Source organism: Centroberyx affinis, unplaced genomic scaffold, assembly GCF_046629955.1.
Source record: "Centroberyx affinis isolate AG114_WGS23_722 - 3 ecotype Tasmania unplaced genomic scaffold, CSIRO-AGI_Caff_v1 ptg004658l_1, whole genome shotgun sequence".
In the NCBI taxonomy this organism is placed as follows: domain Eukaryota; kingdom Metazoa; phylum Chordata; class Actinopteri; order Beryciformes; family Berycidae; genus Centroberyx; species Centroberyx affinis.
This window is the reverse complement of record NW_027282252.1, coordinates 138,416-162,685: the sequence shown is the minus strand read 5'-3', so window position 1 is coordinate 162,685 and position 24,270 is coordinate 138,416. Positions and strand designations below refer to the sequence as shown.

At 44.6% G+C, this 24,270-nt stretch overlaps 1 protein-coding gene across 1 annotated transcript; it reads left to right on the top strand.

The window, feature by feature from the left end:
• LOC139665687 (zinc finger protein 423-like) lies at nt 1-21,284 on the top strand (the record flags this gene model as incomplete). The annotated part of the gene is made up of 3 exons (XM_071544777.1): nt 1-132; nt 3,409-3,524; nt 20,917-21,284. Coding segments are annotated over 3 exons (278 nt in total), but the record flags the coding sequence as incomplete, so codon positions are not given.
• Nucleotides 21,285-24,270: the final 2,986 nt, after the last annotated feature.

The window sequence follows — 24,270 nt, the reverse complement described above, 5'->3', positions numbered from 1 at the left end:
AGGAGGGCATCAATCATGAGTGCAAGCTGTGTAACCAGATGTTTGATTCACCTGCCAAGCTGCTTTGCCACCTGATAGAGCACAGCTTCGAAGGCATGGGAGGTACCTTCAAGTGTCCCGTCTGCTTCACAGGTGAGAGACAGTCGCTCGCTCGCTCACACACACACACACACACACACACAGTCACCTTCAAGGACACGGATGACGGTCTTTCCTGTGTCCTGTCTTCTTCGCAGGTAAGATGAACATAGAAACATGGAGTTATACACAGAAACATTAGAGCATGTACAAATGGAGGCGAGCACTCAAGTTAATGCACAAACACACAAAGCAGAGACACAAGTTTGGTCTGAACACACACAAACACACACACACACACACACACACACACACACACACACACACACACACACCACACACACAAACTGAGGGGTGGGGGGTAAGTGAACAGAGATGGGGGTAAGCTCATGGTTTTTCAGTCTGGGGTATTATCTCCCAACCATTCCACTAACTGTGTGTGTGTGTGTCTGTGTGTGTGCTCAGACCTTAGTCTCAGTGAGGTCAAAAGAATAAACAGCAAAGGAAATAACAGCTTTGCACCAGGGTCACATAATGCCTGTTCTATGTGTGTGTGTGTGTGTGTGTGTGTGTGTGGCTTAAGCAGCAGGTAGCAGGGCTCAAAGTCACATTGGGCCTTGGGCCTCATCGTCTGTGCAACACACACACACACACACACACACACACACACACACACACACACACACACACATACACACATACACACACACACACGCTGTTCACCAGATACATGACATATCTCATCACATCAAAGGAATTTAACTGTTTTTGGTGCTGAGGTACACATCAGCAAAGTGACAAAGTGGCACAGAACAGGCGAGTCCCTCACAGTACAAGGACATACAGGAGCTCACATATCACTACTGAGAGTGAGATAAAACCTCCCAAAACTAAATTGATCATGAAAGAAAACAGCCTTACATTTTAAATTACGCAGCAGGTTATGCATAGATTCCACGGGCCATGAGGTCATGAGATTATTCAGCACTTAAGATCAGATAAAGTAAGATGAAACTTTCATGATCCTCGTGGGGGAGTCGGGTTAAAGGACGACTTTCAAGTTTGATGAAAGCCAAAATACAGCAAGAAAAGATCTACATTAGATGGTATAGATGGACACTATGGGGTGGTGTGATGTACCATTTTGCATCCCCAGTAGAAAGCAAATTGATCAAAGAAAAATGGTGCGTGATATCTAAGGACAAGGAGACAGTGAAGGACACAAGTGTGCCTCAGTATCAATATCAACATCAGATAACTGTGTTATTAGAGAGCAGTGACAGTCTATGTAGCACAATGACATTGAATGAATATATGTAGTTTAATGTATAGTCTGCTGTCTGTGGACTGAATGTGAGGCCAGGCTCACATTATTGCATTATAACATATATGTATCATATGTGTTTTTTGGTCACAATGCGGGATATGGTTAACTTTGCTGCTGAACCAGGGTTTGCTCCCCCAACCTTCCCATTATCAGTTCCACTAAATGTTGTGGTTAGAAAAAGGGTGGGTTTGTTTTGAATAAACAGTAAAATTATATTAGGAATATTCATTGTCTTTACATTTGTAACAGTGAGAATAATATTCCAGCAGTGGGGGCACCGCGTGTATTGACAAAAGTGTGTAGGTGTGCAAAAGTTCAAGCAAAAACAACACCAAACAGACAAATATAAAATACCTTATACCTCTGAAATCCTCTGGAGCGCCAAAACAAAATGTCAGATTGGCCAAATCAGGCCCGTGGTGTTCAGTGTTTCCATTCAACACCTATTTTACCAGTCAGAAACAGTAAACTATGTCTGCACCCTTCCTCCCTCCACCTCTGTCTCTCTATCCCCATATGCTCTCTCTCTCTCTCTCTCTCTCTCTCTCTCTCTCTCTCTCTCTCTCTCTCTGTGCCCTCCCTCCTCTTTGTCACTCCATCTCTCTCTTTCTCTCTCAGTTGTTGAGTTTGTCTTGTGTTGTGTGCCTCCCCCCCCCCCCAGGTACACAGCAATGCTTTAAACTTTAACTCTATTCCTTGGTGGCTTATGAATTAGTAAGATGGGCACCCCTCCTATGGGGAGGCTTAATAATTCAACACACACATACACACACACACACACACACACACACACACCGCACACACACTGTGCAAACCAAAAGTTTACTGAAACAAAGGGGAGAGAAAGAAAGGAAGAAAAAAGTGAGAGAGAGAACACTGGAGCGGAAGTTAAAAAAAAAAGAGGAGATAATTTATTGATAAATATCACAAGGTCTGCTGAGGATAGCTCTTCCTGTTTTCTCTCCTTTCTTTCTCTCTCTGCCTTCTCTCTTTCCTTTCTATCCATTTTACTCCCTCCTTTCCTGCCAGCCCCTCATTTGCTTTGCGTGTGTGTGGGTGTGGGGGTGTGTGTATGTGTGCCAGCAAGTGTATCGACAGTTCAGTTGATAATTGCGTGGGTGTCTGTGAGTGTGTGTATGTGTGTGTGTCTGTGTGTGTGTGTGTGTGTGTGAGTGCATGAAGTGGAGCATGTGTATCTTGGTGTAACTCTCTCATAACACAGATAGAAGAAGTGCCCTTGAAACCTCTCCTGTGTTCATCTCCTTGTTCTCGGTCGTTCACTGCAGCCTGTTGTAAACAGGCCAGTATTTATAGGATTTGGGTGATAACTGTCTAGGTTAAGGTGCAGTTAATACTGGACGCAGTTCTGCAATGCAAAGCTACTTTCAATCAGCACCAAAAACCTTTGATCAACATGGTCCTTCAACTGACAAACACTGGATTGCTTGTCAGTTCCATCAAACACTGATTCCTCAAAGCTTGACTGAACTATTAAAAAATGCAGGCATTTACAACCAAACAAATATTTAGACTTTGATTATTATTAACATCATTATTATTATTATTATTATTATTTAGTACACCTTCATCAAACCAGGCAGGCAAATAAATTACAAAGTGTTATTTAAAGGATAATTCTTGCCATGATGAATGTTAAATCCATTTTCCAGCGTGCCCTCTCTCCCTTACAAAATAAGCAAACATTGTGTAGATACACATACAGTATCTCCTCCATGGATTACATTACCGTGCTTAGTTTACCATCTCAGAAAATTGGTTTTGATATAATCTGGAGTTGAATGAAAGTGAATGGTGTCTAGAGATAAGGAAAGAGGTCGCATAATCGCTGATAGTAGCATGTAGAAATTCATAGGACTTTTTAGAAAGGAGAGGGCACTCTGGAAAATGAGCGTAACATTCACTGTGACTGCAATGAAGTATGGGCTGATTGACATGAGCAGTTACCCATGGTGTGACTCGTGCTGTGTTTGTCCCTCCCACAGTGTTTGTGCAGGCCAATAAGCTCCAACAGCACATCTTTGCCGTCCACGGCCAGGAAGACAAGATCTACGACTGCTCCCAGTGTCCCCAGAAGTTCTTCTTTCAGACTGAGCTACAGGTTGGTCACCCGAAATCTACTGCTGTCAATCTGTCCCTCTACTGTTCTGTCTGTCGTTCTGTCATTATATTGATTCTATGTAATATACCATTATCGATATTTGAATGCAAAGATCGATAATCTATGAAAAACACAAAAGGTGCCTTGTGTTTTGCCGTGTTGGTTCACATGTAGCACTATGGGACCTACCCGACTGGACCTCCTCCTTCCCTCCCCACCCTCCCTCTCTCCCTCTGTTCATCTCACTCTTTACATTCCTCCTTCCTTCCCTTTTTATATCCATGCCATAACATCACTTTCTGTAATCCCTTCTCCCATCCCTCCCAGCTATCCCTCTCTCACTGCATCCCCGTATTTACCCTTCATGTCTACATTCTCTCCCTCTATCCCTCCCTCCCCTCTTCCTTCCATTCCTCTGTTCCCCTCTCTCTCCATCTCTCCTCATGAGGTCTGAGCAGGGTTCTGGCAAGCTTCATGTCATTAGGGTGCAGACATATTTGTGTGTGTGTGTGTGTGTGATGAGAGGGTATAACTCACCCTAGAGTAGGTCCATGGGCCAGCTGGGGCCACGTCTGCGATGCTGTAATCCCTTTCTTTTTCTTCCTTCCCCTTCCCATCTCTTCTACCCCTTTCACACCGCACTAGCGACCCGCGAAATCTGCGGGTCAGCCATCAGTGTGAAAGGGTCGACCTGGTTATGTGGAACCCGCAAAAACCTCCCCGACCAACATCAGGGTCGAGAGCCGGAATAATCTCTGCTCTGCTTGGTGTGAATGTTCAGTGTTTAACCCGCGTTGCTCCATGAATGGTGCGTCATGTCACCATTTTGAACTGTAAAGATGTCTGTTTTTATGACATTATAAGGTTACAAGCCCATAGGAGATTTCCCATGTTGAAGGCTCAGTGTGAATTCCCCCCTACACTAGATGGACCTGGATTAGCACAGTGTAATATTCCTGGGTTGTGCGTGTGGCACCTATTGCTATGTGACTATTGAAAACCTGTTTGAAGCGTGGAGCTCTTTTGCTGGAAGCTTAAATATTTTGAACTGAGCTCTCAGCACTGTCAGCACCATTGAAAATAAAGGGAGAAAGAATCCACTCCTTTTAAATAGAGTTTTTTCGGTGGACACAAAGCCTTCCTCTCTCTTCTTCTCTTTTCCTCTTTCTCTCTCTCTCTCTCTCTCTCTCTCTCTCTCACTTTCTTCCTGTCCACTCCATCTTCTTTGTCCTTGACCTTGCAGACTAAACCTTCTATACTGTGAGGTCTTACGCAGAGGGATATGATCTAGCTCTTCAGCCAGTAACTCACTGCCTGATTGGTTGTTAAATAGTTTGTGCATAAATAGCGGCAGTAGGTGTTCACTCCACTCATTGAGGGGAGGAATTTTTCATTTTGTGTAGTTGTCAAAGCAAGTTAACCTTGAGCATCATAGCTATTTGACATCATACGTATTTGACTGGTTAGGGAGATTTAGACAAAGACAGATTAATAGACAAATAGACAAATAATATTAAAAAATTGTACCGGTGATTATTTGATTCTAAGATGGCATGCTCAAGTCACCACACACACACATACACACACACACACACACACACACACACACACACAGTGTGGCAGTGATGCAGGGCCGGAGGAGGTGGGCATATGGCTGGCCAGTCCATTTAACAGCAGGGCGGTTGCTGGACCCTGTCGGTCAATGTCCACACACACACACACACACACACACACACACACACACACCTCACACACAGACACATACATACATACATACATACACACACACACACACACACACACACACACACACACACACACACACACACACACACACACATATGCACACGCACACCCAACACACAGCTGCATACACCCTAGTACACACACATTTTACCAACAGAGATTAACACCAGTCTGTGGCACAGCTTCCCCCCTAACACACACACATAAACACATACACACACACATACAAATATTTGCACGCACACACACACCTACATCATGTATCTTCCGCTCCTTTTCCACATTCACTCCATCCAGGGTGACTCCTCTCCTCTCTCCTGTTCTGTGACCACCATCACCATCATGATAGATTCAATGATTGTTGAATTGATCAGTTAAAATGATCAGCTCTGAATTGATCAATGCTCAGATTTGGATTCATTTTTTACTTGTTCCTGGCATTCCTAGTTTGTGAATAAATTACATGTTCCAACTATCAGTGTGGTAGAAATATGTAACAAAATGGCATGACATAAAATATGTAACAGCTCATTTAATCTAGTATTGAGAATTAAAATTTTTTCTTAATTTTTCACTTGCTTTAATAGGAGAATAAGATATTACGAATAAATAAACGGCATGCCATTTTTGCAGCGATACTGCTATCTGCGGGGCAGAAAAGTGTTTAGCTTGGCTAAACAATAGAACACTATTCTTCCACTAATATCAGCTCAGTTGAGTTTGATCAGTTCAGTTCAGATGAGCTTAGTTCAGTTGTTTTCATTCCAGATACGTTGAGCTCAGTTCAGCTTTGTTCCCTCAGCTCCTTGTACTTCTTTCTGTTTGGCTACTGCAATGTGGCTATATCCATCTTGTTACACTTTGGTCCTGGCCCAAGTGTGTGTGTATGTGTGTGTGCGAGAGAGAGAGAGAGTGTGAAAACTTCCAGCCCGAGCCCGACCTGCCACAGCTCCATGCCCCATGGGACGGCTCTCTAAGTGGGCTAGACAGAAAGGCTGACTGGGGGAGATGGAGAGCCACAGCCATGGAGGTTAATGCCACCGCTAGCTGTTATTGTGTGTGTGTGTGTGTGTGTGTGAGAGAGAGAGCGCGTGTGCATCTGCCAGAGAAAGTGGAATGGGGTAATTTGTGTATGTGCGTGTGTGTGTATGTGTGTTTTAATGAGGTGCGGATGGATGAAGAAGGCTGGTTGGCTGGCTGGAAAAGGCTGTGGCCTCTTTCAACCCCTCAGAGGGGCCATATGATGTCCGGCACACACTCCCTCTCTCTCTCACTCTCTCTCTCTCTCACACACACTCACACACACACACACACACACACACCCCAAGGGTCATTGCAGCATGGACACGTCACTGCATCATCCTCTCTCCCTCCTGACTTCCTCCTTCTGCACTCCTTCTCTCCCTCTCTCCATCTCCATCTCTTTCTCTCTCTCTACATACAGTCCTATGCTTTCCCCCTCTCTCTACCTCTCTCTCAATCACTCTCATCTCTCTCTCTATCCCTTACACATACACACTGTCTTTCTCTCTCTCTCTCTCTCTCTCTCTCTCTCTCTCTCCCTCTCCCTCTCCCTCTCCCTCTCTCTGTCCCAAAAGAACCAGCCCCTATGCATATTTTAGCCCCTCTCCTCTCCTCCTCTCCTCTGTGCCTCTCCCCAGTGCCCCATAAATAGTGCAGACGTAAGCTGGTAAATAAGAGATGTTTTGGTGTGTGTGTGTGTGTGTGTGTGTGTGTCTGTGTGTGTGTGTAAATAAGAGATGCTGTGGCCCTGATCAGTGAGGCCCTCCTGGATCTCTCTCTGCCTTTACTCCCAAACTTCACACACACACACCAGTACACACAGACTTGCTCATTGACTCTCGTTCTTTCTTTCTTTCTTTCTTTCTTCTGTACCTCTGTTTTCCCCTGCTTTTTCCTCTTCTCATTCTCTCTCTCCTTCCTTCTCTCCCTCTTTTCCACCTGTACCCCTTCCATTCCTCCATTCCTCTTTGTCTCCCTCAATCACCCCATTCTCTCTCTCCTCTCTGCCCCATCCTCTGCTCGCCCTTTCTCATCTCTCTCTCTTTTCTTCTTTCCTCATTTTCCCTCACTCCTAACTCTTTCCTCTTCCTTCCTCCCCATCACCACCCCTCCTTTCTCCTCATTCCTCCCTCTCCTCCTTCCCTCCCACTCATTTATCACTTTTATTTCAACAAAACAAGTAGGTCACAAATTGCTCTGCAAAACATCAGAAGGATACATTCAGTTAAAAAAGAGAATAACAAACAGATCACAATCTTATCCCCTTTCCTCTCACTCTCTCTCCATCTTTCAATTCAGTAACTTTATTGGCATGACTGTGGAAACAATGCTGCCAAAATATCAATTTTCAAACACCAATAATCAACATTCATAGCATATTGAGATGATTAATAATTTATATATACTATTACCTTTACTAATACCTTTAATTATTGGGTTTAAAAAGTTGCAACATGTAAGTTTACAAATCATTTGTTTTCCTCACCTAGGATTATTCTCAATTTTGAATCCATCTCTCTCTCTCTCTCTCTCGCTCTCTCTCTCTCACACACACACTCTGTATGTGTGTGTGTGTGTGCCTCTCTCTCTCCCATGTTGCCCATCTCTGACAGAGTTCTTGATCTTCACACTCTTTTTCAAGCCTCCAGGGGGTGCTATACTGCAGCTCCTGCCCTCACTGCCTCCCTCCATCCCTCGCTCCATCCATCACTCCTGCACCCCACCAATCCCCATCCCTCCCTTTGCCTCTGTGAAAACGAGGTCTGTTGTGCTACACCATTTCCTTTAGCACTAGTAAATATTTAAACACTGTTGGATGGGTGGATGGATGGATGGATGGATGGGAGGGAGGAGGGCGATGAGGAAGAGGGCAGCAAGTCCGAGGAGAGGGGGGGGATCCTTTGGTTTGTTTGTTTGTTTATTCCCTTCACCGGATCTCCTTCTCTCCCTCCGTCCCAGCAGTTTTGAATATTTGAAGCAAACAGGAATCTTTTCCCTCACAGACACAATTAAAAGAACATGTAGCATAGGCGATGGATGATGGATGGATGGATGACAGGATGAGGGGATAGACTGATGGATGGAAGGCTGGGAAATGGAGAAGCAGACAGACAGACAGACAGAGATTTCTCTGATTTTTCTTGTTGGTCCGGGGATTTGAACCAACAACCAGTTCAATGATTTTTAACAGTGGCCTTATCAGTATTCATCCCCCATGCGTTTCATTCATACATTGATGGGGTATGTATGTACTGTTGTTTTTACAGTTTTTTCTTGCTTTCTGGACACAGTGGTTAGTATGTTACTTGATAAATGTAGCATGTTAGGTTTGCTGCTTGAGTGAAGCTCATTGTATTCTGACCATAGCAATCCAAAGCTTCCTTGCAGCAAGGTCTAACAGAGAGGGATTTGAGTTTGAGTTACATTCCAAAATGAGATATCCACAAAAATCTCTCAATCTCCCACCGAATCTCCCATATTGACTGCTGGCATGAAAGTGAAGCGCATTACGGTGTAGTATTGAAGTTAGGAGTCGTCTTAAGGAGTTTGCCTAAGAAATAGTTCATTTTTTGAGGACAGAATCATTTATTCAAACATTGCCTGATGAAACATTTTTTTCCAAAATGGATATAACTACATTTTGGAATGAAACCCTTCATTTCAACCCAGTTGGATCACTGCCCTAAAGTCAGAGCTACTGTATATGACTAACATGTTAATAATTTGTACGCAGTCGGTGACGGTCGGTGTCCGGTCTGCTCACAAGGGGGGAAACCGTAGCCCAGTCATATGCAGCCTTGTTTGATTGAAACGTGGGTGTGTTCCAATACAACAAAACCGACCTCTTCAGGGGAGAGGCACTCGCCAAAGGTTGGGGTGTCTGTACCTGAAAAATAAAACACATATTTGAGAGCGTCTCCTCAAAGTAAAAGTAGCGAATAAAAGCTTTGTTTTGACAGGTAATGCATAGCAGCGGATAGCTTGGCAGACCAGTCAACGCCTGTGGTTGGGATCAGGGCGGTGCTGTGTGTGAGAGGAGCTGTGTTTAGTAGTCTGTCTGTGAATAATGTTGTCTTTGTCTTTGTCTGAGTCTCGGAGCCTCGCTGTCTCCCTCTAACTGAATTATGGAGAGGTGTGGATGCAGCTGTACTGGCAATACGCTTTATCTGTCTGTGCGTGTGTGTGTGCGTGCGCGTGCGTGTGTGTGTGTGCGTGCGCATGTATGTCTGTCAGTGTCGAGGTGTTGGCGGATGTGAGTGTTGTGTCAAGTCATAGTGTGTACTATTTGATCCAGCTATCCCCATGGCAGTGTGTGTGTGCATGTGTGAATGTGTGCGTGTGTGTGTGTGTGTGTGTGTGTGTGTGTGAATTTGATCCGTAGGTCCCAGTGGCGTTCCAGGGGAGCGTACTCAGCTGCCCCACCGCTCACTGGGAGACTCTGTGTTATTAGAATGGGGACCTGGGACACACACGCATGCACAAACACACATACATACACACACACACACACACACACACACACACACACACGCACACACACCTCCCCGAATCCCCCGACTGGAAGGTATTTGCAGCAAGGGAGAGACAGACACAGACAAAAAGAGAGACAAAGCGAAAAAGAGAGGTAGAGAGACATACAGAGAGAGAGCGCAAGACTGCAAGCCAGTCAGTCCTGGCTGGCCTTACCTGATCCTGCTATACAAGACACAAGCTCTGCTTGGTAATTACACACACACTTTAACTCTTTAAAAACACTTCAGCAGCAATCTCTAGTGAGTTCTTGATTTCATTGGAAGTGACATTTCTTTTCAGATTAGGTGTGATTTTCTTTCTCTCTCTACAATGGTGTACAATATACTGTATATACTGTGGTTTTCCCCCTGATGGCGGAAATAGGCAAACTCCACTATATTGATTTACTAAAGTTTCCACACACTGATTCCTCCAATTGATCATATCAGAGCACCATCTGATGTCACTGGCAGCACCACATCACCACCTTGTAACAAAATGCCACAGAGTTTCCTGCCTACCACCATGTGGGGCCTGGCAGTCACAGACTGCCAAGTTTACTGCTGCTACTATGACTACTACTACTACTACTACTAATAATAATAATAATAATAGTAATAACAACATGGCTTTATTCATATAGCATTTTCCAATATGGAGTTTACAAAGCATTTGCAGAGAACTAGAGTTATAGAAACAATGGGACATCAATTCAGTAAAAGACAACAAAAAGTACAGGCAAAGCACTCCGGTAAATACAAGTATTAAACTGGGTTTGAAGAAATTATTTAAAAGATGATACTCTCTTTGCAAGCCTAAGTTTCCTCTGTCTTGGCAAACAATTTTTTTCCTCTGACCACCTAAGGGAAAATTGCATACAAATTGTTAACACTGTTGGGTTTTTTGTGGTGTTCATTGCTCCACACTGTGAATGGAAGGCACACTCTTACATGTTGCATTCAAATAGAAAACAAATCTCAATATGGGATCAGTTAATCATCCGAAAATATTATATATGTGTGCGCGTGTGTGTGTCTGCGTGTGTGCATTTATGCTTTGAGGAAGGTAAGAAAGGGAAAAAAGAAGAGAGACACAGTGGGGGAGGGAGAGACGGAGTCAAAAGAAGTCTCTTTGCGGCGATGTAAAGCTGGAGGAACAAACTGACGGACGCAGAGAGAGACAGAAAGAGAGAGAGGGGGGGGAAGAGAGAGAAAGAGATAAAGAGAGGTAGGGAGAGATGGAGAGAAATTACACGATGTGAGCCAGCACCTGGAGGGTCTCTAACAGCTTGGACCATGTTCCTGTCATTTTGTGTGTGTGGGTGTGTGTGTGTAGGTGTGTGTGTGTGTGTGACAGGTGAACAGAGGCAATGTGTCACCGAACAGGACAGACTCTGCATGGCGTAGTGTTCTATCAGCCCTGCCAAAATACACTCATACACACATAGGCGCACACAAACACACCACATCCACATTACATCAACAGTTGGAAAACCCAAGTAATTTATTTTTTTTTCGGCTCTGTAATCTAATTCCAAAATAGATTACCAAATTCAACTTTGGCTACAATCACATGCATTTCTACAAGTCTCTTGTCCTATCTGTGCCAATAGTTGATGCTTTGAAAAATAGTGTAGCATAGCATAGACATCACCTTCTCTAATACATTTACAGGCTCTCCAATATGTTTTTCATGTATATTTATATGAGCCACAATGATATCCAGGACCACACACACTGTGTTTGTTTGGCAGCATGTGTTCCACACACGCACACACATGTCCTTGCTATCCCTTTACCCTCACTCCTCCTCCTCCTCTCTTTACTCCTTCTATACTCATTCTATATCTGGTGGAAAAATCCTCCATCCATCCATCTAGCCATCTCTGTTTACATTCAGCCCCGCCTCATCATCCCACCCTGATCCCACCCGCATCCCTACACCCATCTATTCCTCCTTCTCTACATCCACCACCCAGCTCGTCCTTCCCTCTACCCATCCATCTCTCCCTCCATGCTGTCTCTCTCTCTCTCTCTCTCTCTCTCTCTCTCTCTCTCTCTCTCTCTCTCTCTCTCTCTCTCTCTCTCTTTCTCCCTCTCTCTGCCAGTTTAGGGTGCATGGTAATCACATAAAGCTGGCCCCTATGGGGATTGGGCGTGTGCAGTAATATGACAGTGACACGGAAAGCCAGCACGCTCTGCTGAATCGTGTGTGTGTGTGTGTGTGTGTGTGTGTGTGTGTGTTTGACTGATCATGTGTGCGCATTTATTTGTACATGTCTGTAACCTATATATGCATTTTTCATTTATGGCTGCCTGTCATATTGCATTACTCAGTGTTGGAGTGTCTGTGTTTGTGTGTGTGTGTGTTTGTGTGTGTGTTTGTTTGTGTGTGTGTGCACACATAAATGCTTACAGTTTGCAGCATTTTGTCTTCTTTGTCTGTGGTGTGTGTCTGTGCCCGTCTGTATGTTTTTGTGTGTTTATGTGTGTGTTTTTGTATGCTTGTGTGTACAAGATTGTGTAGACTTTGATGCATTCTGTGTATGTGCTTGTATGTATGTGTTTCTGTGTGTGTGTGTGTGTGTGTGTGTGTGTGTGTGTGTGTGTGCGTGTGTGTGTGTGTGTTTGTGTTCGTGTGTGTCTTGTCACCCATGTCTGCAGGCTGTCTGGGGCCTCCAGTCCTCATCTGGCACTCAGCTTCACAGTCTACAAGGACCACACTGCTGGGCCTTGAGAGCACTGTGTGTGTGTGTGTGTGTGTGTGTGTGTGTGTGTGTGTGTGTGTGTGAGATCATATGAACTTATATAATTTTGGTATAAATCATCTTTTGAACACACGCACATACACGCAGAGATACACTTTCTACTCTATAATGATGTAACAATTGTGACTAATAATTATAATAATTATTTGGACGCCAAGTCTAGGGCTGGGACAGTACTGAAATTTTCTTACCGTGGTGAAAAAGTAGCGCCCCCCTGCGGTTTGGCGGTTTACCGCCAACCCCAGACACTGCAACATTTTATATTGTTTATCAATATTTTATTTTGTATAATAAGTAGGCTATTGATATATTTATCAATATTATATTTTAAAATTTTCCCGTGAAATGATAAATACTGAGAACAAGAGTTAATAGAAGTAGTTTGAGGTACAGAGAGGAGCAGTGCTCATGAGACTAGAGCGCCTTGTATAGCCTAGGACTCGTAATTATGAATAAGTAATGAGCAAGAAAATCGTACTGTAGCCTATTTGTTATAGCCTCTCTGATGTAGGTCTATACTCTAAATAAAAGCTACAGGTATGTCCATTCCATGTCTGTCCCTAAAGAACCACTTGCGCAGCTGTTCAAGAACAATATTGGACACTGCGAGTACAGCAGGCTACACCGCACTGATAGACGGATGTGAAAGTCTCTCCCTCTCCTCCTTTTTTCCATCCAGCAAGTCAGGGCCATCAAAACGTGTAAAGTAATTTCACACATATGATTACTGACGTACCTTTAGAACAACAGTGCGAGGCGCACAGAGACATGAAGCATGCGATAGCCTGTCTGTGGAAGAACTGAAAGCATCCATTGCGCGGTAGTATTGCGCTTCTGTATTTCCATGGAATATCCAAACATGAATATCACCAGCTACTTGACATAAACAGACTTTTTTCAGACAAGCCATGCCAAAGAACCGCTTCAGAGAAATCCTGTGAGAGTGTTGACTGTCGGTCGGAGGAATAGAGGAGAGCATAATCACGTTCCCAAAAGGATTTAATGGACAGAGCTCATTATGTGTATAAATATTTGACATTAAACAAACTAGTGCAGTGCCCGTTCAAAATAGGCGTAGGCTATCAGTCGCTTGCTTTGAGCCCCGCTGCTGCACAGAGCGCTGTTCGCTTGTTTATTCAAAGTTTATGAATTAATATTGAATGTGTCGCGTGTCCCATCCGACACTGTACATCCTTGGGTCCCCAGCAATACACCCACCAAGTGTGAAGTAGATCGGACGAACGGTTCTCGAGATATGCGAAGGACACACAGACAGACAGAGATTCCTTGCTCTATAGTATGATGTTATTCATGCTGGTTATTTCCTTTTATTGTATACGATATATACGATAACATAGGCTATAGGAAATATGAGATGAGTGCGTAGGCCTAGTAAAGGCACATTCCAATAATTCCATTCAGTAAATTCAGATGAACAATCCTGTCATGTTTTTTATAGTTTGTTACCGTTTATCATTTAATTGGTAAGTCCCTTTTTGCCGTTTTGCTACTCAAGTGCTTTTGGCGCTGTGCCTGTAATATTTCATATAATAAAGTATACAATAAAACGTCAACAAAAAAAAAGCGGTGATGACGGTAATGAGCTCAACCCCGCGGTAGGTGTCACATGACCGCGGTATTGCGGTATTGCGGTAATGCGGTAATGCGGTAATGCGGTAATGCGGTAACCGTCACAGCCCTAGCCAAGTCCCTAATAAACATAGAAAGAGGACACACTGGTCGTACACACACACACACACACACACACACACACACACACACACACACGTACACACACTCATTCAATGCATTAGTAGGACCATGCCAATAAAACAGCAAGGTTAGGGTTACCGTGTGTCATATGGTGCTCAGGAGTGACCAGTTAGTCGTGCTGGAGATGAAATCACTTCCTATCTTATGTAACAGCTTCCAGCAGGGAACCCTCACCTTTACTGGGAGTCCGGTGGACAACTGTGTGTTTGCCTTTGACATTGTGTGTGTGTGTGTGTGCCCTTCATGCTGTGAGTGTATTTTGGGTGTGTTTACCAGTTCAAACCTGGCCGGTCAGGCCAGTAGCAACAGGGGAGGGGAAGTCCCCATGGGAGTAAGGGAGGGAGGGAAGGAGAGAGAGAGAGAGAGAGAGAGACTGGAGTGGTCATCTTGACATATCTGGAAAGAGAGGGGAATAAATGTGGCTGGCCAAAGAGGAGAGAGAGGGGAGGAATGTTTGGCAAGAGAGAATGAATGGAATGGTGGAAGAGAGACACAAAGAGAGACGGATAGACAGAGAGAGACAGAGAGAGAGACAGACAGAGAGATAGAAAGACAGAGAGAGAAAGGAACAGAAGAGGAGTGGGAGGGAAGCAGGGAATACGTGTCTGCGGGGCGTTAAGGGCAGGGGGTGCGTTTATTTTCGGTCCGCTCCCGAGGCAGCATCCTGTCCTGGACGGGTGGGGCTAAAGACAAGCCAGGGAGCAGAGGAAGAGGGCTAAGACAGCCCATCTGCTGGTCCCAGACACACACACCCACACACACACACACACACACACACACACTCTCTCTCTCTCTCTCTGTTGGAAGAGTGTCAACTCTGAGCTATAAATACACTGAACCCAAAGAAGACCACAAGGCGGCTAAGGTGATTTTTCATTTGGTGTTAAAAACAGCAGTGGAGGAGATGGGGCACATGCGCACACACACACACACACACACACACACACACACACACACACACACACACACACACACACACACACACACACACACCGAGCAGTTGGACTGTCTCCAGTTACCCCCACATACACACACATTTGACACAAATCCACGTACTGACAGACGCTCGCTGACACACATATGCTGCATGCACACACACTCACTTGCAGACACACACACACACACAAATACATACACACACACACACGGCATTGTTCCAAGACCAGTGCTTCCTCTTCCTGTGTCTATTAGAGACTTGGCACCTAAGTTTCAAGTTGTGGCTGTTACATCATCACAGAACTCTGTGTGTGTGTGTGTTTGTGTGTTCAAGTAACTGAGGGGGAGTTATTTTGTCATCCTACTCTACTACTTGGCCCTCAAACAAGGTCATTGCCTTGTGCTCAGAACTACATGGGCATCGGTTCATATGGTTGAAATGTGATTTTTCAAGATGGGAGGGTTTCTTTTGCTCAACTCAGTCCATCAAAGAAACATTACAGCCTCAATGACAAAGAGCCGTTACATCTGGCTATGGGAGACGGTTCAGTGTGAGTGACTGTGAGGCTGAGGCTTCAGAGCCGGCCAGCCTGGGCATGCAGACCGATCCCTACATGTTTCTGCTACAGAGATGTGACATATACAGTGTGGCTGACCACACACGGCTCTGATAACACTGACCATGTGCATACACACACACCAGCATCAAGCAACTACCTTACTGAAGGTGACAGCAGTGCTCGACCCATGCCATGCAACCCTCCCCACCCCATGACTAGAACCATCCCTAATACATACACACACACACACACACACACACACCGTGTGTAGTGCAGTAGATAGAGGAGAGGAGCAGGACAAGGCAGATTAGATTTTCTCTTATCTCTATCTCTCCTGCCTTTTCCCTCTGTCGCCCCCTTCTCCCTTTCCCCACGAGACTGTGTGTGTGTGTGTGTGTGTGTGTGTGCGTGTGTGTGTGTGTGTGTGTGTGTTCTGTGTGCATGCGGTTACATTTGAGAGGCTAATGTACGTTTTGGTCTTTGCATTCGTTGTTGGCATTGTGTGTCTGTGCATGCGTGTGCTCTCAGCTGTGAGTCTGTGAATGTGTGTGTGTGTGTGTGTGTGTGTGTGTCTGGCAGTGTTGTGCGTGGGTAATGCGACAGGGCCATATTTCCCCTGGGCCCTGGGCTCTGCAGGCTTTAGCCTCGCTCTCTCTAAGCAGTTTAGGAAAAACAATGACAGGCCCCCGTATTGACTGGTCTGGCCTGGCCTGGAAGACAGACTGTTCTCACTAGAGCACACACACCCTCCGCGGTTAAAAACACACTAGAACACAGCAGAAACACAGTAGAATAAAGTACCAACCAGGGTTGAGGTCAGTTTTCATTAAGTTCAATCCAAAACCCACTGCAGAAAGTGTCTTTTACAGAACTATGGAAAGAACCATATTGATTTGCAGCCTGAGCTTTAAGAGACTGTTCTAGCCAGAGAACACACACCATTTGTTACTAAATACACAGTAGAATAAAGTAGAGGAGGAAAAACAGTAGAATATCCTGTAGTAGAAATAAAAAATAAACATAGACATAAATATGAACATGAAATATAAACAGAACTCACACCCACCACTACTAAAACTACACACTACAACACCAGAACATACTACAAACACAGGAAATACTAAAAAGACAGTAGAATATCAGTGCGCAGAGTAAATGGTGTTTTATTATGTTTTATTACTCTCTCCTCTTCCTTCTCGCTCTTCTCCTCCTTCCTTCCAAACCCACTCCTCTCCTCTCCTCTCCTCTCCTCTCCTCTCCTCCTTCCCTCTCATCCATTTTATTTGTGTAGAATATATCAATTACTCTGTTGTAGAGCAGATGTCACACTGTGACACGCACACACACACACACACTTTTGATCGATTGCAATGCCGCATAATCAATACCAAGCCGCCGACGACAACGCAAATGAAGAGAACTAACTGGGAGGCGGCCGGCTGTGAGAGGGCAGGTGTGTGTGTGTGTGTGTGTGTGTGTGTGTGTGTGTGTGTGTGTGTGTGTGTGTGTGTGTGTGTGTGTGTGTGATGTGACATGTGTAGCGTGGCGGCTCGTCATCCGCCCGTCCATTACATTCTTCTCTCGTCTCCTCTCTCTCTCTCTCTCTCTCCATCCTCTCCCCTCTCTCTCCTCCCTCCTCTCTCCTCTCCTCTGGGCTATTTCCAGCAGTCCACTGCAGTGCTGTGTGTTCCTCCTGGGACTGACCACGGCCTCCCTCCTCTCCATCCCTCCCCTCCCCTCCTCTTCCTCCGTCCTTCCTTTCCATCCCTCGCTCCGTCTACAAATCAATACGCCAGCCAGTAGGACCCAAAGAACCTGAGGGAAAACACTCACTCTCTCTCTCTCTCTCTCTCTCTCTCTCTCTCTCTCTCTCTCTCTCTGTTTCCGCCTCTCTCCTTCCTTCCTACCTGCCTCTCTCTTTCTCTCCCCTCTTTCCGCCTCGTAAATCCCTCTATTAGTGTATGGTTTTACTTTCTGTCTTCCTCTGTCCGCTCCCGTTCCACCATGTAAGCTGCCCAGCACTCTAGGTGTGTGTGTGTGTGTGTGTGTGTGTGTGTGTATGTGTGTGTGGTTGTCCACTTCAGCATTAGAGGTCATACATGTGACAAGTGTGTATTGACAAAAGACATGTCTGCACTCATGTAGGAGGACAGGAGAAGTGCGCTATACAAAATCTCCCTCTCCTCTCCTCTCCTCTCCTCTCCTCTCCTCTCCTCTCTCACAAAGAGGAATGAGCCTGACCTCTTCTGGCGAGGAGGGGAACTACATCTGGCTGGCTCGGCGATTGGGGGAGAGATGGAGGACGAGAGAAAGCAAAAGAGAGAGAGAGAGAGAGAGAGAGAGAGGAGGGTTTTCTCTCATAATGGGGTCAGTGGCTCCCAGTGAGATCTGCTTCCTCACTGGAGAGGCCTCCACACAAACACACACACACACACACACACACAGACACTTTGTTTTCCACTGTCTGTCCCTTTCGTTATTTTTCTCATTTGCTCTCCCATTTCCCTGAAACCCTTCCACGGTGTGTATGTGTGCTTGTGTGTATAGAGGCCTCTCCAGCGTGTGTGTGTCTGTGTGTGTGTGTGTGTGTGTGTAGGGCATTAAAATCCTTTGCTTTCCTCTGGACAGGCTGGCTTGGCCTCTAAAGCCGAGTGATAGACAGACATTCACATACACACACACACGCGCTTGCACAACATACACATACTCTGTCTCTCTCTCGCTCTCTCTCTCTCTCTCACACACACACATACACACACACACACACACACACACCAAAGGGCTCAACGAAACATGCACAGCAAGATAAGGGCCATAGAATGACAAATAAGTATTTATCAACCCCAAACCACGTATAATCCTTCACATTTCTGTCCCCGTCCGCCCCTCCCCGCCTCTCTCTGTTCTGTTCATCCCCCTATCCCCTCCTCTTTTTTTTCATCCTCCCATCCGCTGTTCTTTTTTGTCGTTTTTTTCTCCCGTAGTGGGGCCTATCTGGGAGAGAGAGAGAGATTAATCTGAGAAAGCTGCTTTTAGTGGTGGTGAAGGGTAGGGGGGGGGCGTTGATTGGGAAGATCTCACTGGGAATTGTGTGTGTGTGTGTGTGTGAGAGAGAGAGAGAGAGAGAGAGAGGGAGTGTGTTTGTGTGAAGACGGGGATGATTTCAGAGGGAATTTGTGTGTGTGTGTGTGTGTGTGAGAGAGAGAGATAGCGAACCTTTCACAGGGAGTAAGCTATATAGTCTAGGGAAAATGAGGAGAGAGGAGGAGGAAAGCATCCTAGTGGAAATTTCTCTGACACACACACACACACACACACACAAATTCCCAGAGAAATCTTTCCAATCATCCCCCATCTTCCACACACACACACACACACACACACACACACACACACACACACACACACACACACAGTAGCTATCTCTGCAGTTTTAGATGCGATGCTAGCTACGTTCCAAACCAGCAAATCCAGATTATCATGAGTTCAATTCCCCACTGCAGCTGATATGGAGGGGCCACAGAGGACTGACTGTGGAGGTGTGTGTGTGTGTGTGTGTGAGTGTGTGTGTGTGTGTGTGCGTGCGTGTGTGTGCGTGCGTGTGTGCGCGTACATACAGTATGTGTGTGTTTGCACATATGCGTGGGTACATTCTTTATGAATATGTGTAAGCAAGAGAGATGCCCAACATTCCACAAGGAGTAGCCTATATAGGCTTGTTTACATGTATTTATGTGCATGGTGTGTGTGTGTGTGTGTGTGTGTGTGTGTAAAGTACTGTTAGGTGTATCAGTATGTACAGTATATATGTGTCCATTTGTGTGTGTGCCTCCCCTTTTTACATGCGCGTGCACATCTATTTGTGAATCTCGGTTCCTCCACTCTAGATTTTACCTAGAGATTGCTGCATCAGGCTCCCTTTGTGCTCTCACTGCTGTTGTGAATTTTAATTTTGATAAAGGTGTTTTTTACGACGCGATTATGTATTGATGTGTGGTGCGCCGGTGCCTTTGGAGAGATGCGAGTGTAGGCGTCTCGGAGGTACGGAGACGGTCTCTGTAAAATATTAATCACAATATCAAAAGACGCAAGGGTTTCATAAATCTGAATAAACAAATCGAGGCCCTGCGTTGCCATAGATAAGGAAGAGCAGTAAAACACAATGAATATAATAGGACCTATGGTTGTTTGGTTCTCACCAGAACTCCGTTCCTCTCTGCTGGGTGACTGTGGATTTGTGTGTGTGTGTGTGTCAGTTTTTAAACTTTTTCCCATGGAACACAAATTTCAAAATATTTTCTTCTTACCCAAAAAATATCCATCTGTTGTACAAGCTGCAGTACTGCATTTTTAAGATCCATACTGTACCTACTATATTATGTTTTACTCAGCCTATGTCATGTCATAGGGACGTGTCTTCTCTTGTCTTCTCTTCATCTTCTTTTGTCTTGTTTTCTCTGCTTGTCTTGTCCTCTCTTATCTTTTGTCTTGTGTTCTCATCTTGTCTTCTCTTGTCTTGTCTTCTTGTTTTCTCTTTTTTGTCTTGTCTTCTTTTGTCTTGTTTTCTCTTGTCCCTTGTCTTCTGTTGTATTCTCTTGTCTTCCCTTGTCTTCTGTTGTATTCTCTTGTCTTCTCTTGTCTTCTGTTGTCTTCTCTTGTCTTCCCTCGTCTTCCCTCATCTTCCCTCGTCTTCTCTTGTCTTCTTTTGTCTTCTCTTGTCTTCCCTTGTCTTCCCTCGTCTTCCCTCGTATTCTCTTGTCTTCCCTTGTCTTCTCTTGTCTTCTCTTGTCTTCCCTTGTCTTCCCTCGTCTTCCCTTGTATTCTCTTGTCTTCCCTTGTCTTCCCTTGTCTTCCCTTGTCTTCCCTTGTCTTGTGTTGTCTATCAGATGGTATGGTAAAGAGAGCAGGGTTTGCTGTGTGTGCTGCTGGAGGCCGGTGTGTTTCTGCTCTCGTCTGTTCTACTGTGGGAGGGGGCAAGTGGAAAGCACTACGCTCACGTAGCCCATTATTTCTCCCATCATGTGTTCTAACTCTCTTTCCTCCTCTCTCTCCTCCTCTCTCTCCCTCTCTCCAGAACCACACACTGAGTCAGCACGCGCAGTGAGACCGAGGCCCGGCAGGATCTCTCGGCTCAGCCGGGGCCCCCGACCCGGAGCCGGCGGGGGACCCCCATCTCCACATCACAGCCAATCAAAGTGTCATTTGCTACTCACATGTAAAACTCTAACGATCGCGCCACCGGGCGCGGCTATTAGGAGCAGCGGGGGAAAGGAATATTAATGGGATATGCTATTAAAAAAGGAAAGGAAAAAGGGGGCGAGAGAAACGGTAAGAGAGAGATAGATGAAGGAAAGAGAGAGAGAGAAGGAGTGAAAAAAGGTATTGTACGTGCAGTATTTTTTATTGTCCCTGCCAAGCCCCCACCCACACCGCCCACTTCCTCCTCCCCCTCTCCTTTCCTCTCCTCCCACCCGCCACTCCCCAGGTCATGCGTTTTATTTTTTTTAACAAAGAGAAAAGAAAAAAGAAAGAAAACACCCTTTGTTTTGGGGATTTTTTTTTTTTTTTTTTTTTTTTTTTATAGATTGTAGGACAAATATTTCACTCCCCTCGTCCCCTCAGTTGCTTATTGTATTCAACTTCATAGGTGCCAATTTCTTTATTGTTTTTTCTTTCTGCCATATGCGCTTATTTTCTTCCTCATTTTCATTTTTGTACCTTTCATTTCTCGCCGTAAGTAGGTACTCGTGCCGTGTTGTGATTGTTTGTTTGCCAGTCGTAATACTCCTGAGTTCCCCCCCCTCCCCCCAACTCTCCTTTTTATGATTATTGTTATATATATTTTTTCCTTTTTGTAATTACTATGAAAAAAGACATCAAACAAAATAAAATGCATAAAAGCATACAGATGTTTTTTTTTTTTGTTTTTTTTTTGTTTTGTTGAGTTTTTTTGGATTGGGTTTTCCAGTCTCTATGGGGCCTATAATGGTTATTGTAAAAAATGAATATCATCGATTTCAGTGCGTCTGGTCAATGACTGCTTTTTAAATGTGAATTAACCAGATTGCAATAATCTAGTACAGACAAAAAAAAGATAAAACAAATAAATAAATCACAAATAAAGAGAATCTCTGTGTGATGTGCGTTTATTGAAAGGAAATGCATGTGTTCTCCTACCATCCATATAAACTCAAATGTTATAATGCTGCTTCTGCATTGCGGGGAGAACTTGGCCTCTGACCCATTTTGGGCCCCAAGCCATGGTTTCAGAAACCAGGCTGTACGCAGACACAGAGACAGAAGTGAACACACTTTGTATGCCTGCATACACTCCGCTCCTCCCGGCTCCAGAGATGCCGCTTCCAACTGTTACAACAGCAACACCAGACCTTCTCCCTCAGCCTCATGACTGGAATACAGTAGGCGTCTCATTTTGTGTCAAATTTCTGTTCTCTCTCTAATGTGATTCCTTTGCCTCAGTATCTCAGCCTCCCTTCCACCCACCACACTAGTATATTTCCACTGGATCTCTGTGGTATGTCCAGATTTTAAAAGAATGATGTACAAACCCACAAATGGGGACTATAGAGGGACATCAGGCCATCATGAATCTACAGGACCATTAGTTATCAGGTGGGCACATTCCTTCACTGATGCTTCGCTGAATTAGACCCACCACACCTCCAGAAGGCCAAACAGTGCATTCCAGCATAGTGGAACCTCAGGCCTTCATATCCACTCTCAGCAGATTCAGGACTTAGTGCCCAGGTACCTCATTACCTACCTGCAAACCATACTACCTCAGCATCTATATGCATGTAACTACACTGCAAAAGTTGTTTTGCACTCTGTATTCCACTCTGTATCCTGCAGCGTTGGCTACACATGCTATACCAGCTTCATCATTTCTACCTGGCCCTGCAGCAGTGTGGACTCAGGTGTCTTCCATGCTCAAAAAAAGGATATAGTCTACTCTCCACTGACTGATGATTAGTATCGGTCAGTGGAGACAGTTCTGCAGTTTTACAGGAGGAATGATATGTGACAGTGCTGCAGGTACATGCTTGTGCTTGTACTCACCTAATAGTGTGACAGTCGACTTTGCTTCAATAGGAACTGGAGTCCTGGGATCCAGTCCAACAGAAATCCTGGAGAATTGATTGGTCAGAAAAAAATGCTGTTGCTCACAATCGTTTGGCACAATTGCCCATGTCACTTCCCGCAAAACACTGGCTGTGTATCACCGGCTCCGGGAACCTGGGGGACTGACCTTGCTGTGCGTCTGTCCGTCTCCTTTCTGGACTGAGGCCTTCCAGGGTCTGATCCAGCTCCGCACCTTACAGACCTGGTTTCTCTGCTTCCACAGTGTTGAGTGAGGAGTGATTAGAGGCAACCATCTGGCCGAGGTAGTGGTTTCACTCCAAGAACCTCTGTATAGATTTGACCCCGTCTGAGAAGACTTTGGGGTTAGGTATTTGGTAGAGAAGAGTGTACTTGAATACACTGTGGGCGGGGAGATAAGAGGTAACAGTTTACTGACTAAAAACTAAGATCACATAGCCAAATTCATACATTTTTTCAATGTGCAATATGTTGAAAATATGGGTGAAATCAAACTATTTTGAAAGAACGTGCAGGGTCCCAGAACCACACTTTGGGAACCACTGGCTGAGGCATGTGGCATGTACATGCCTACATGACTGCTTCTCCACTTGTATTATGATATATTATGAATAAAATATGTAATTGTATTTGTAAAATATATGTATTATTTTATTTTAATTTATTTATTTTGTATTATTATTTTGTGTATTACATATCATTCTCTTTCTCTCTGTCTCAATTTTCTGTTCACAAAGACAAATTTACATGAAAACATATAAAAGGAATATAAATCAACCAGGTACACAACTTAAGTTAAAAAAAAATAAAAATAATAAAAAAAAATCACTATAATATTCAGATTATGTAGGAATGGGGCGCATAGTGTGTCTGGGGTACCTTGAATTTCTAGTGACCTTATTGTATTTTATGGTATTTTTTATGACCTGTGGTACTATGGGATTTAAATGTTTTGAGCTATAGTAGCTGCATGATATTTAAGGCTTTGCTCTGGTGTTTGTATAGTAGGCCTATCCCTCTATAATAAATTCTACTATAACAATGTAATCATTATTATTATTTCCGACCAACAACTGTTGTATTTACCACTTCCCAACATGGTTCAGGAATTTACGAGGAACACCTGAAGGCAACAGCAAAGATCACCCCACGGTTGAACCGGTGACATAAGGGATCCTCGATCATTTTATTGCTCGGTGTCCGCGGGGTGTGTATGGGGGAACAGACAGATTCAGTCTGACCCAGGTATACTGTGTGAAAACAAGGAGTGGTCTTTTGTCTGATAATGCAGGCGGACTTCCACACA